Source organism: Lissotriton vulgaris, chromosome 6, assembly GCF_964263255.1.
Source record: "Lissotriton vulgaris chromosome 6, aLisVul1.2, whole genome shotgun sequence".
Lineage (NCBI taxonomy): Eukaryota > Metazoa > Chordata > Amphibia > Caudata > Salamandridae > Lissotriton > Lissotriton vulgaris.
The window spans coordinates 1,268,946,175-1,268,961,585 of NC_141694.1; the positions used below are offsets into that span (position 1 = coordinate 1,268,946,175).

At 42.7% G+C, this 15,411-nt stretch overlaps 1 protein-coding gene across 1 annotated transcript in view; it reads left to right on the forward strand.

The window, feature by feature from the left end:
* The window catches only part of SLC22A3 (solute carrier family 22 member 3), an 821,636-nt gene that overhangs the window by 499,253 nt on the left and 306,972 nt on the right, over positions 1–15,411 (forward strand). Inside the window, exon 5 of the mRNA XM_086927388.1 lies at positions 212–329. Coding sequence (XP_086783514.1) covers positions 212–329 — 118 coding nt within the window. The remainder of the gene's footprint in view (positions 1–211; positions 330–15,411) is intronic.

Below are 15,411 nucleotides of genomic sequence, written 5' to 3' on the forward strand. Positions count from 1 at the left end.
AGTTTTCAGGAGTAGCAATTTGTAAACAGGTCTTGCTCCTGGAATACATGAGTAAGTCACACTTAACCCTAGGGCAAGACACACCTATTTATAGAAGAAGCTTTGTGAATCAGACCTTTTGTTTAACTCTGGTTAGGATATTGCGAAGTCATGATTGTAATTATTTGGTTCCAGAAACACTCATTCAATGTCTTTCTTTGGAACTTTGCAGGATGGTCCCAGAATCGCCACGGTGGCTGCTGACGAGAAAAAAACAAGAAAAAGCAATGACAATTATGGGTACCATTGCCAACCACAATGGGAAATATATGACGACCACTTACAAAGAGGTACCTTTTGTAATTTCAAAATGGCGTATTGAGCATGTGACTCGTAATGAATATTCTTTAGTATTCCGTCGATGTAATGAGGCATTGAAAGGTACAGTAATAATTCTCTGTGCAGTAGAGCACTGGACAACTTATATCAGGACATTTAAAGGGATACCCCAAACCGCTTTGGACCGACAGACCAGTCCTCAGCTGAAATGCCAAAATGGAATCGTTTGACATTAGCAATAGCCATGCAGGTTTTTTTTAAAGGCGGGGTTGCTGTCTCCTGTCATACAAATACACCTTGTGAGCGATGACTAACGTGGAAGACCAATCAAGGTTGGCAACCTGAGCAGAAACTACACAATCTTAAAAGTCCCTGATTTCCCCGAACTTCTGTATGGCCAAAGAAGGCCAACATGTTGAGCACCTATTTCCTCTCATGCCTCACCTCTTCATATAAGCACAATACTTTTCTGAGATCCCAGAGACCATCATAGCTGATAATCCCATAACTTTGGTTACCGGACAGATTGGAATTTATTCTAAACTCATAATGATGGTTGAAGCAGAATGAAAAGTAGACCACTTTCTGCTGAGTTTTCAGTTGGCACGCTCTTTTGAAGCTATAAATTGGGGATGCTTCAATTGTGTGTTCAATCTAAGGCAGAAGCTTCACTGTAGAGATGCAGTCGACAGACTGAAGATTAAAACAAATCTTCACCTCACTTCTATTTAAAGAAGTTGCCTTTCAAGCTTAGTATATCTTGTTTAATTCGAAGAAAGGAAGGATTACTTGATAACTTCTGGGGCCCTAGATATATTTAACCTGGTTGAACAAGTGTCTCCCAATGAGCTCAAGAAAATTTCAAAGGAGAAATCATTCATTCTGTCAGGATGCACTTCTGAAATACCATTCAACCTATTTGATAATTCGTCACTTGTGACACTTTTCCAACCAGAATGGTGGTCTGAACGAGTTCATATTTCAAATATGGATGCCTTAACGTTATTTACCTTAGCAGCTCTAAGGTCAAGTGTGATATAAAGTTGAAAGTTCAGTTCAGTTCAAAAAAGTCTTTATTCGATTATTCATCATAAAAGACAGGTACATCCAAATTTAAAGTTGAAAGTGATCGCTCCATGAATTAGGGCAAATTTCTGAATTGGAGATAATATCAATACTCAAATATTGCACAAAACGTCATCAGTCAAGGAGGGCTTCACGCCTCTTTGCCAGGTGAAATGATCCTTTTCCGAGTGATCAAATCATCCATTATTGCAGCCTGGTTTAACTCTAGTGCCCAGTTAACTGGTGAAAAGAGAAATCACCACTCTCATTTGGTAAAATAGGGTACGTAAGTCCCCATGAAGCATCCTATTCTGATAATTCCCCCTTCCTCTACGCTAAGGTTGTGATACTAGCATTCAGGTCTCCTGGCACAAATAAAATTGATTTTGAATACTTAGCCAGTAAACTTTTTAGAACCCCTTTATGATTGAACAGTAAAAGTACACATTTGATGTTAGGACCACAATAAGCATTACATAAAAAAATTCCATACAGAGAATCATCTGATCCCATGTAGGAACAGTAGAAAACCAAGGCAGAAGGAAGTATGGCTACCAATTGTGAGGTGTGACTTTCCAGCTAAAAGAGAATTTCAGAAAAATAGATAACCCCCCTACTTGGGTTGCCTCTTAATGAAGGAATGGCGGTGCAACAGTAAACCAGATTGTTATCTAAATCAAAGTCCCTTGTCCCTTGTTAACCAAGTTTCTTGGAGGCAAATATTTAGTGCATCATCAAATAAGAACCAAACATATCCAGATACAAGAAATGCCTGTAACCCAGCCACATTCCAGATACACAACTTAAACACAATACAAGGAAGAACATTTGCTGGATAGCACATTAGGGAGCCAGGACCAAGTTTTAGCCTCCAATGTTATTAGATCATTACTAGCTATAAATGTGTGCACAGGGACTATGTTACCCATAATTAGTTACACAGGCTGGATCCTTCTAAATCAGATATCTGTTCAAAGTGTAGACACAATGTTGGTACGTATATACATATGTGGTTGGAGTGCCAGGGGATACAGGAGTTCTGGAATCAGTTATTAGAGCAGGATTTTATAAAGTTGTTTTACAATGTTCCATTCAGGTGTATTGTTTGGGTTTAATATCGCTCTCTAAGATGACTAAACATGCTGTCAAAATTGCTGAACTGGGGAAAATAACTGCAAAGAAATGTATAGCAAAATGTTGGATTGTTTTCAAAATTCGTAAAAATAAGTATTGGTTATGAGAATACATACAGTGGTTGTGGGCTGAGTGTGGGGTAAGGCATACATTAATTCGGATTGAGCAAGGTCAAGATGGTAGAATGATTTGGGAATTAGTGGAAATACAACTCCAGAAAATCATTGATGATCAAGTAGACAGACCATAAATTGTAGCAACTGAAATTTGAGTACACATTTCTTTTAGCCTGTGTTCTGTCGGCGCTTCTGTCATTACCATGATTTGATATCTGCATTAAAATTTATGGTATTGGAGAATATTGTATAGCTACGAATATATCTAAAATGTCCTTTGTTCCCATGGTATCGTGGAAAGGTGAAGGGTAGGAACTGTTCAAGGTCCTTATTGTTATGATGCAAAACATAACAAAAATATATCTGTAAAACATATACTTACTAGTCACATTCTTCTCTTCCTCCTTTACGTATCTCATGCCATTCAAATGAACAACTGTTAACTTGGCTGCAAGAGATTTTAACTTCCCAGTCGAAGAAATATGGACTGGAAGAGTAAAGTAGGGAATGAAAGGAGAGGTAACTTAGCCCACTGTTTCAACATTCTCAAAATCAGGGAAGACATCTATCCCCATCTTGTGAAAGAACATACTGTGTTTGAGAATCATTCAAGAAACTAATTCTGAATGAAAGTGTACAATGGAATCCTGAAAACCCTGGAGCTCTTTAACATACGATTTTAACTCAACCAGGGCAACGTCTTGAGGAGAAATGAATCTAAGATCATATACATTAAAACAATATTTAATACCGGCTGACGATAATGCTTGTTAGATGAGGGGAATTTTAAAATACGTGAGTGAGCAGAGGGAATCAGCGGCTCATGCAAGGGGACTAATTCACCATTCTTTAATCCAATCTCGTTCTTTGGGGAAAACGAGGTAGGATTTGAATTGGGATCAAAGTTTGCCCAAATGGAGCTGCAAGCCAAGAATAAGATTGATGTACCTGGAAATAGTGCTCCAAGCTCTGTAGCCGACTGTTGGTGTGTATGACAGAGACCGTGCATCCCAGCGCCCAGATACCCCTAGGGGTGATAGTGCTGCTCTCTACAAATGCTGATTGATTGATTGATTTTAATAGCAATCCATCACTAGAACCAGAGTCTATTGGAAGCAGAGCATAAGTTCAGAGGCATCGTGCTTCTCTCGAGGACAAAAGATCCCAATTAGCAAACCCAAATTATTGGTCAGTGGCACTCAAAAAGCCAGCATCTCTCCTCTCTCTATCTGATAACAAATCTCCAGTATCAGACTGAGGGTTCTCACTTCCTGTGGGAGAAGCAGTGAACATCTCTCAAGGACAAACCAGCAGAGCATATTTTAGAGTTCCACCACCATCAAAGTTAATGAGATTATTTCATTGACATTCCTTCCTCGCCACTGGAAACACCATTGGGCTGGAGTTGTGGGCAGTACAGTGACACAAATAGTGGCATTTAAATAGTCACCTGTTAGCCAATGGCAGCCAGTGTTAATTGGCTGGAAGCACTAGTTTTGGAGACTCCATTGCTTGAAAGACAACAACATTTCCACTCAGGCTGCAGGTTTGTGATGTCTTTGCACAATATTTAGGTCTTCATAATCAAGATTTAACTAAAGAGTAGCATGTATTGTTGTGAAAAGAAAATTGACATTTATAATATACTAAGTCTCTGTTTGTACTACTCTCTACTAAAAGTCTACATACTGAACTGTATTTGATACCTGTCTGCCTCTGTCTTGGGCACCTGTCTTGGGTAATGAAGGGAGATTATTTTAGATAGGTCATATTGATGAAAAAGGTCATAGGAGTGATGGAGCCGAAATTTCAAAAGTCAAAAATGGTTTGCAGGACAGTAGAGATGACGAACCAACAAAGGTTTAAAGTTGTGTACGAAACAACTGTATGTTTGGCAGAGTAGGCAATGAAAAAGGATGTATATGCCATGTCTTAAGGTTAAAATTAGTTAAAAAAATAAGGGGTATATTTACAAGCTTCTTTCGCCACAGGAACGTCACTTTTACTGATGTTCCTATGGCGATAAACCCTTCTCTTTACTTACAAGGCAGCGTTAAGCCACTTAAGGTAGTTTAACGCTGCCTTGTAAATAAGGCCCCCTTTCCTGCTATACTTAGCGTGAAACAGGCATGCAATGGGTGTTGTAGTGGGTGTTCCACCGCAACTCCCATTGATTTTGGCGCTGCTCCCTATTTACAAGGATGTCGTAAATAGGAGGCGGCACCAAAATTAAGACCAGGGAAAACCTCGTCTTAACATGGCAAAACAAGGAGAAATGCTTTTTTTCTTCTCATTTTTGCTGTTTCTATGTGTGCTGAATTGTGCAGCACACAGAAACAGGAAAACGCAATGAATGAATGTTTATGTCCCTTCCTGCACATAAACAATCATTTTAAACATGATGATTTGCAACTTCTATGAGTGCTGCACAATGCAGCACACATAGAAGTTGCAAATCGCCATTCTGGATTGTTTATGTGCAGGAAGGTATACCTTCCTGCACATAAACAAGCATTTCCTCAAACAGACACCCTCGCACTATGCCTGGCCTGCATTGACGCTAGGCACCTGAATTTGGTGCCAGCGTAGGGAGAAATGCAGTGGTGCACTGTATTAGAAATATGGTGCATTCCTGTATTTCTAAAATGACAGAGCGCAGTGTTAGCAATTTTGGAGCGAACCTGCACTCCGCCACTTTCTTATACACATGCCCTGAATTTCCTGTTCTGGCTGAATTGCAGAGAACGTTAGAACAAAGGCAGTAGAGGAGCAAAAAGACCAAGATCAGGCACGCCAGACAAAAAACAACTGCCAAATTCAGTCCTAGAAAAAATGTTTAAGCCAGTGCCACACGGCAGGAAGACGTGACTAGAATAGTGCCCTGGGGACTTAATAGGTGGGTCAAGGCAGCCCATCTGCTCTGAAAGCTTCCCCCTGTCATGAGCCTACCGGTAAAATGGCAGAGTGGCAACAGGGAAACAGGTATAAATGAAAGCAGATCTTGTTCACTAATCAGGTGCAATTTAGTGGTATATGTACGATTTTAAAGTTAAAGAATACAAAAACAAAATGTTTTATTCTTTAAATCATTGGGGCATATTAGCAAGGAACTTCGTTAAAATTATCGCCGTTTTATCGGCAGGAAACTGCCGATAAAACGGCGATAATGGGCTTGCTAATATGCGTTATAGAATTCCTATATAATCCCAGGTTAGATGTCCTGCACATCTAACATGGGATTCTATAGGAATTCTATAACGCATATTAGCAAGCCCATTATCTCAGTTTTATCGGCAGTTTCCTGCCGATAAAACGGCGATAATTTTAACGAAGTTCCTTGCTAATATGCCCCATGGTTCTTTACAATTCACACAGTTTTCCTCTCATGTCTCCTTCCTGCATTCCCCCCTCCCCCACCCTGTGAAAACGAATGCACTTTTCAGTGCATTTACAGTGGGATCTTTCTGGAGCTGAAGTCAGGGAATGAAAGACAGGGTTGCAACCCCTTTATCTTTGTTTGTACAAAATATGCAATTCTGCATTTATCAAAACACAGACTTGTATTTTCACAACACAAATCACACTTGAAAGTACCACATACATATCAGTAAATGTATGCATTAAAACCGTCTCTTTGGATACTACGAACTCCCATTTCATATTCAATTCTTAGGCCTCCAACACCTCAAGGACGTTTGCAGGCAGTCTCCAATATCACCAGTCTGTCCTGCTGCAAAATGACTGTTTTCCAAATCGAGTTGTTTGTGACAATCTGGCATTATTTCTCTATGAAAAGATCAAGGATATTCACAATTTTATTGCTGAGCATCCTTTTCCATCCTGTCTCTTACCACAGGATTTCAAGCCTTTACCCTTTTTAGGTCTCGGACCGTAGGCTGCGCTTGCGCAGTCTCGCTCTGAGATTTAATGTTTTCTAGAGTGGGGCTTGAACCGGCCCCTCTTCTCCATTGGCTGGCTTCCTAAACGGAGGCCAGCCATTGGAGGAGAGGGGCATCACTCCGTTCAAGCCCCGTCTTTTCCAGATTTGGGGGCGTGTTTTTTCGCTTCTTTCTTGTTTTCTTTCTCTCCTCTTCCCATTGGCTGGAATTTTACCTTCCAGCCAATGGGAAGAGGAGAGAAAGAAAACCTCGCCCCGAATCCGAAAATTACGCTGCTTTCTCGGAGGCATTTCTGCCTCGCCTCGGAGAAAGATGGTGGTGTCCTCTGTTCCCTGTTTGTGCGCATATGTTCCTTAGCCCAGGCATACATGCATACGGTGTGTTGTCTCTATGACATAATAAATAACGTAACTTAATATTTGGTTCACGGATTATTCATTACACCTACGCCCCAAATGGCCCAGTTTGCACATCACTGCCGCTGCCCGGAACAAAAAACAGCTGAAGAACCTCACTGCCATCATCCCCGGGGCCGCTGATACCACCGAAGAGGCCGCACTGGCATTGGTCCACCGCAAGAGGAAGTTGCGCGGTCCTTCGGCCCAGCCGAAAAACAAGAGTCACGTGGTCGTGGGGCTCGTCGACAACACCACGCTGGGATTGGCCCAGCGCCCATGACGGCCCAGCTCTTGTGCCCCCATCCTCGAGGAAGCCGCCGTCGCGGGAGATCGACAGCCCGACACCGGAGGCCGGGGGAACCTCGCAGGGGAGAAGCCCGTATCACCGGAGGCCTCCCCGGGAACCAAGGATTGCCAGAGAAGTCGCACTCCCCCAGGTAACACTCGGAGCGTAGTCCCGAGCCATGCGGGCACTGAAGTAGGTGGATGTTTGCATCCAAAATAAGTTGTTGCCCGTATAAGAGTGTGAAAGTGATGACTTTAGAGCTGAAAAGGTGCTCAAAGCGTGCAGCATGTTTGTGATTGCTTTCCATGCAGTTTGCCATATCTAATGTTTGCAAACATTCCAAATGTATAGAAAAATACATATGCACCTCCTGATTTCAAGGAAGGACAACGGGTGTGTGAAAGGAGGACCGGGAACAGAGGAGATAGTCTTCCACAGCTTGCAAGAGTACCTCTGACAGACAAATTTGTATTTGAAAAAAGGAAACAATTACGACCCTAATGCTTTCAGCCACAAGTCAAATATATACATATATATATATATTCACTGACAAAACCATAGGTTTTAGGCCATATATAGTTAGGGGTTAGCATTTACAAAACCTTAATTTACTCGCACAAAACCATAGAAATTCGCATATATAGTTAGATGCAATAACTATATATCGCGCACCCGCAATCCACTGCTGATGATGTCACATATTACATCATTAATGACATGGTCAGTGACATCACTGATGACATCACTGATGACATCTCAAATGACATCACTGATGACATCACTGATGACATCTCAAATGACAACATCCAGTGACTGTATGTTTCTGAAAAGTCAAAATATGTCTTACATATTGAAGAATGAGTGGATGTATAAGTGTCTGGATGAAGGATTTAGTAGGTGCATGACTGACTGTATGAGAGAGTGATTAAATGTGTCTCACTGAGTGCATGGGTTAGTGACTAAACTGTCTTAATTTGTGCATCATTATATCTGTTGTTCTATGAAGTGCTGCATGTGTTAATCAGTAGCTATATGAGTAACTATATGGGTTATTGATTGGTTGCCTAAGTATTTCTATGGGAGAGTAAGTGTGTGTGTGGGGGTGGCTGGGAGGTGTGTGACTCTGTGTATACATGTGTGAACAGTTGATTCACTCGATCTATGGGTTCAAAACTGCATGTTGAAACAGCTGTATGGGTGGTTGACTGTGTACGAGTGTATTGGTGAGTGAATGGATATCTCAGTGCTACATGTCAAAGTAAGTAAATATGTAAAACACAGTACATGTGAGAGTTCACATATATAAATTACTGTGTATAAGAGCCAGTGAATGTGTGAGTGGCTGAATGGATCATTGAGAACTTGTGTCAGGAATTGTATAAGAGAGTAAATATGTGTTAGTATATGTTTGAATAAGTAAGGTGTGTATAACTGTATAGTTGATGAAATGGAGGTGTGATTGATTCAGTGCATGACTGACTAGGTGTGTGAGTAACTCCATGAATGAGTGACAGTCTGTGAGTGACTGTTTACTCTGAGTGTATCTAAGGTTATATTAGAGTCTGAAGAGGTTGATCGTATTATCACATGATTGATGTCATCAGTGATGTTGTCAGTGATGTCATCAGTGATGAAATCAGTGATGTCATTTGAGATGTCATTTGAGATGTCATCAGTGATGTCAACAGTGATGTCATTTGAGATGTCATCAGTGATGTCATCAGTGATGTCACTGACCATGTCATTAATGATGTAATATGTGACATCATCAGCAGTGGATTGCGGGTGCGCGATATATAGTTATTGCATCTAACTATATATGCGAATTTCTATGGTTTTGTGCGAGTAAATTAAGGTTTTGTAAATGCTAACCCCTAACTATATATGGCCTAAAACCTATGGTTTTTTCAGTGAATTTCAATGGTTTTTTAATAGCAAATATCAAAAGCTGTCAAATGTGAAGTACGTGATAGGTACAAACATTTTCGTATTTATGCACGCTGATGTACTTTGAACGCTGCCCCCCCCCCTCTTTTCTCTTAGCAGTACTCTCTCTTTGCAGATAGTGAAGGGTAGTTAACGCAGGCCTTTGCCTCCGTTCTAATCCGTCGTGTCTGCTTCTCTCTCCATTTGATTGATTGTTATCCAAGCATTTACTGTTTTAGAATTGGTTCTCTTTGGTTCATTCTCTATTTACAAACAAGCACAGAGTCGCAATACTCTGTTTAGTCTTTGCAGATAGTGAAAAATCGTTTTAAAAAACAAAAGGAATCGAGCAAAATCAGTAGGCCACTAATGGGATCTCTTTTTGACCTAGCTAAAATAGAAACATTAAAAACAACCCCTCATGAGAAATACGAAACTAGTGAGATGAACTGAGCTCCACACGATGATGGCTGCAAGACAGCTCGGCTCCGCCACCCACCCCACCCAAAATAACGACAAACCCTATCCAAATATTATAAATATATACAACACACCAGCAAAGTAACAAGGTAAAACATTTTATTAAATAACTATTTACATAACTATTTTATACTTTTAGTTGCCCGATCCGGCTAGCTCAATCGATCGAGCATGAGACTTATGCACTCTGATCTCCTTTGCCTCAGTCAAGCATCAATAGTAAAATTGAGTGTTCGTTCATGGTTTTGGTCCCTGAGTTGCTTCGATGTCACTGCCTTGAACAAATGGCATAAGTCCTGGATGTTGGGTGCCATAGTTCAGAGTTCTGAGCAGCGCTTGTAACACTGTCTAAAGCTTATTTGCACCTGCTGCAGCTTCACTATTCTCAAAGTAAGTGGGGGCCGTTTGTGGACCTGACTGCATTTGAAAACAATGTGATACGGTACCTCCCTAAACCGCTTGACGGAGGCCCCCGAGGGGTGGTGTCATGGCACGGACTCGGAGAAGACGCTTGGCTCCGACCCCCTCCCCAAGTCTTATAGCCCTGGTGTAGCCTGAGATCGCACCCGACATAGGCGGCCGGCTCCCGGGGTCAAGCTGTCTTTGACGTTTTGTAGCCTTTCGAATTCTATCCTTAGACGGCATTGTCTAATTCCCAAATAATCTGCAGTTGAATCTGTGGTGAAATATAATAAAAAATGTTATTAACCACTATTACCAAACAGTAAATCAATAACAGTAAGAACTAGATTCGACAATGCTATAAAAAAAAAAAAAGTATGCACAAGGGTGCAGGGGGTATCACTTTGACACCCTCTGACACCCTCAAAACAGGCACAGGTGCCATGTGGCAAGCAAACCAGCCCTAAGGGCAGGTCTGCCTTTCACATGACATAGGTGTGCGAGCACACATGTGCATGCACACCGGAATCGGTATTTTACCATGAAGTTTGATTTCATGCTAAAATACCGATTCGTTAAGGTCTTTGGGACTCAGAAGACTCCCCCCTACATAACAAATTAACAGAATCTGTAAAATTACCGATTCGGTATTTTACAGAACAAATAATTTTTCCGATTCTATAAATGTAGATTTACCTACACGTGGCCTTGGATTTAAGCCCCTACATACCGATTTGCCATTTAACGATCGGAAACGGCCGAAAACGGCCGTAACCGGTCGGTAAATGGCCTGAAACGACCACCTACATCTGGCCCTAAGTGTGCATGCATTTGATTTCAAACAAAGTTTTAAAACATTTTATGTAAAACAATAATACACCTAGTGCCAGATGTAGGTAAATCACATTTACCGATTTTGAAATACCGAATATTACCGAATTTTACCGATTTGGTATTTCAAAATCGGTAAATGGGATGTAAGTACCAACATCTGATTTATTACCGATTCCTTAAAAATTCGGTATTTACCGATTCGGTAAATACCGAATCGATATTTGCTATTGAATCCTATGGGCCTTGAAGCCCATAGGATTCAATTCAAATACCGATTCAGTATTTACCGAATCGGTAAATACCGAATTTGTCAAGGGTGCAGGGGGTATCCCTTTGACACCATCTAGCACCCCCAAAACGGGCATGTGTGCAATGTGGCACACAGACATGCCCTAAGGACACGTCTGTCTGTCACATGGCATATGTGTACATGCACAGATGTGCATGTACACAGGAATCGGTATTTTACCATGGATTTGTATTCCATGGTAAAATACCGATTATGAAAGCCATGTGCCACTGGAAAATTGGCTACCCACATTTCAATCTTGCATTTTCGGTAAAATTGCCGAATCGGTAAAATTACCGATTTGATAAAATTACCGAAAAAGCAACATTTATGGGCAAATTAATTAATTTTACACATGGGGGCATATTTACAAGGGCCTTACACTACAAGGAAAATGACTTCAAATGACCAGACACACATGGGGACGTATTTACAAGGCCCTTGAACCCGGGGGAAGTGACTTGAAATTGCTAAGCACACATAGGAGAGTATCTACAATGCCTGTGCAACACTTATGCATCATTTTTTACATGTACACCGTAACATTAACAACACAATTACATCATATATCTGTTCCGCAAAAGCGACACATTGCAGGAGTCACATCATTTTACCATCAAAAACAATTTCACCTTTTGGTGACTCTTCCATTCTGAACATTGTCCCACAATCCGTTTGACCTGAAACGATTACACAAATAAAACATTTGTGACTTTTAAATTTCCGGAGAAGTATAATTCACCAATACCTTAAGAAACATGGAAGTGGTGAAAAAAGCCAAGCTTGACGTTACGGCAGCCACGAGGTAGCTAGGCTCCGCCACCCCCCCACTGCTCCAAGCATGTCTGTCCCACCGCCCGCCACGCCCATTAACGGTAACATGAAATAGATACAAATCAGCAGATACCTACCCCCATTCCGGAAACTCCCGAAGTGCAACAGGGCCACGGTTACGCCCATCCGGAAGATGAGGCCTCGACACGTGCAGGGCAGCCGTAGGGTGGATGGCCCGAAATGTACTGGTCTCCCGATTCCCTTCTTCTGCCGCCTTGCAGGCCACGGGGGGGGATGTCTTGCCTCTGCCTCCGACCCCCCCCTCTTATCGCCTGGTCCGGACATCACGAATATCAATGCCAGGTGTCGGCGTGGGGTGCGCTGGGAGGGAGAGGCGGCGCAAACGAGCCTCTCCCACCCCCACAGGTGGGGGCCCCTCAGCTGCACCCCCAACGCTCCACTCACCCAACAAAAGGGTCGTCGCATAAGGTGGACCAGGAGAGGAGCCGAGGCTGACGGTATCTTCTTCTTTTTTCAATAATGGCTGGGACCACACTGGGGGGGGATGTCTTGCACATGCCACCAACCCCCCCTCTCCCCTCGTATCTCCTGGTCTGGCCCCGGCTTGATATGAGCTCCCCGTTCGGTCCTGAAGCGACGCCCTGCAGGCCACGGGGGGGATGTCTTGCCTCTGCCTCCGACCCCCCCCCCCTCTTATCGCCTGGTCCGGACATCACGGATATCAACGCCAGGTGTCGGCGTGGGGTGCGCTGGGAGGGAGAGGCGGCGCGAACGAGCCTCTCCCACCCCAGGTGGGGGCCCCTCAGCTGCACCCCCAACGCTCCACTCACCCAACAAAAGGGTTCCTCCACTCTTACGATGCAGCGGCGCTCCACTGACCCGACAAAAGGTCTCGTCCACTATTGCGAGGCAATGATGCTCCGCTCACCCAGCGGGGGTCTCGTCCACTGTTGCGGTGCAACGACGCTTCTAGTTTCCTGCATCCAGAAACGTTCTCCTCAACTTTGAAGATTCTATAAGAGCCACGGGGGCCCCCGACCCCCGATGGGGAATGACTGCCATGATCACCCACGGAACGACCACGACGTAGCCGCGGAACGTCGGCGCGTTCATGCCGGCGCCGGCCTCAGTCTTGAAATCACCAAAATCCTGCAAGACTACCAACTTGATCAGTTCCGGTGGGACACCAGTATGACCCGGTAGGAGAGATTGTTTCCTCCCACCCCACTTTCACTGATGGTTCATTTCACCAGCACCTCTGCTACCCTTCAACGAAAACTTTTGGACTGCCAAAAGAGGTCCCGGTCCAACCACGAGTTGGTGGAGACATTTTGACTATACTTAAACCTTCCTGACCTCACCCAAAATGGTGCCGGTACAAATGAAACTCTCAACTCCTTGTTGTGCCCCGATTGCTCAGCCTTGATATCATGAGATATATATGCAGTTTTTAGCACATGAATTGATATGGGATAAGACTGATTATATGTTCGGACAATGAATTGATCCAGGATGGGTATTGATTATACTTTCGAACAATGAATTGACATGGGACGGGTACTGATTACACTTTCGAACAATGAATTGATATTAACTTCTAATGCATCATTGATTACTGTATTTATTATTGAAGGTTCGAATTGTCGACACTTTTGGTACTTGCTCACAATGAATTATCGATATGATTTTGTTGCACTTGACGCACTTTTTACTATGAAATCAACGACCACTTACTCTGTTATGTTTTCCACAAATAAATACCCCCCCCCCCATTTTCAGTTCCAGCCTGCTCCGTGGCCGGCCCACGGGGTTGTAAACCCGTATTTGGGCACCAACATTTTTATTAAAGGTTTAACGTAGTTGTAACGCGTAGATTGGTAAGTTTCGAAGAAATGGCCACTGTTTCCGAGTTTTTTTTTAAAAAAAAAAAAAGCAGGTGAAATGAAGCAGCTCAATTAGTTAAGGGTTAAAAAGTATAGTACGCAGAAACATTGAAAATATGAATGGTCCAGGTTTGTTGTGTGTTTTTCATTTTTCTACAGCATAAAGCAATCGATAAAGATCCTGGTATTTAGCCTCTACTTTATATGCTACCTGTATCAGGGAAGTTGTTTTAAATGCCCCTAAGCCACCCCGAACGAATGTAACCTGGCCTCCCTAGTACGCACGAAAACGACCCCGTACCACTGTAGGTTATCTCTCTTCCTCAAAAATGACAAAAATTACTTTCTAGAACGTTTTGGACATTGATGATTTTCATATGATCTATTTATTAAAGTAATACTCATCTCTCCACATGAAATTAATTTTCCACATGCTACACAAGTCAATCTCATCTGCCTAAAGTTCTTTTACAGATTTGGGACCGTTTCCCTTGCCTCTGACTCACTTATTGCTAAGTCATTGGTGGATGTTTTTGCCGGTCGGGGATTATCCACCAAATCTCGAAGTTGTGCTTTAGAATAATTAAGAGAGTGCCACCTCTCCATGTGCCGATGCATGGTATGATTACCATAGCTATATTTTTTTTCGGTCCCTCTCGAGAGTTTTTTTTTTTACAGATGAGGCAGGTAACGAACCTGGCATTAACTTTCTTTTCATGAGAAGGAAAAGAAAAAAATTGCCAGATAAAATTCACTTTCACATGGGACGTTCTTGGCTTTTCTTATAAGAAACTTTTACATCACTGTGTCATTTCTTTGTCTATCCTGGTTAAAGCAATGTCATGTAAATAGTTGTTTAAAAAGTTTTTTTTAACGTGTTTACTTTGTTGGAGCGTTGTATATATTTATAAGTTATTAAAGTGTTATAATCCTACAACTTTGTTGGAGTGCTATATATTTTTAATGTGACACATAATTGTGAAGACTTTGATGTACAAAAAGGCATCCCTGGAATCTTCCGCTTCAGGCTCGGACCCACACACCCTCACAGTGAGAATCCCCTCCCCAAGCACAATACAGGATGGTTATCAGATAGTAGGAACGCGTGTGGTGTGATGGATCTCATCGGGTGGGGGCCTTGATCTACTGTAACTCCTTTGAAGAGGGGTGATTCTCTACAGCTGGGGCCATAAACTACATCTGCAGGGCTAGGTGATAGCCTGGGACCGGCCTGGACAATCGGACACAGAGGAAGAGGAGTGTCAGAGGGTGCGGTAGTGAATAGGGTGAAAAGGAGGTGTCGGGCGGGCACAGAGTGTGATTCTCAGGGAAGAGCAGCGCAAATGGGGGGAGGTTTATGGCCCATGCATGAGAGAGAGAGCGGGGGTGACCAGTGCGTGGGGGAGATGCTTGCAAGGGTGGGGAGCCATGCTGAGGATCGGCGGCGTTCAGAGAGTGGGTCTGGTCAAGGCATCTAAAATGGCTGCCGTGCACGACAAAAGTGTGGCATTGCAAAAAAGGCAAGATGGCGCAGACAATGTTTATCAATAAGGATTAATTTATAACAATTATTTTTAACAAAATAT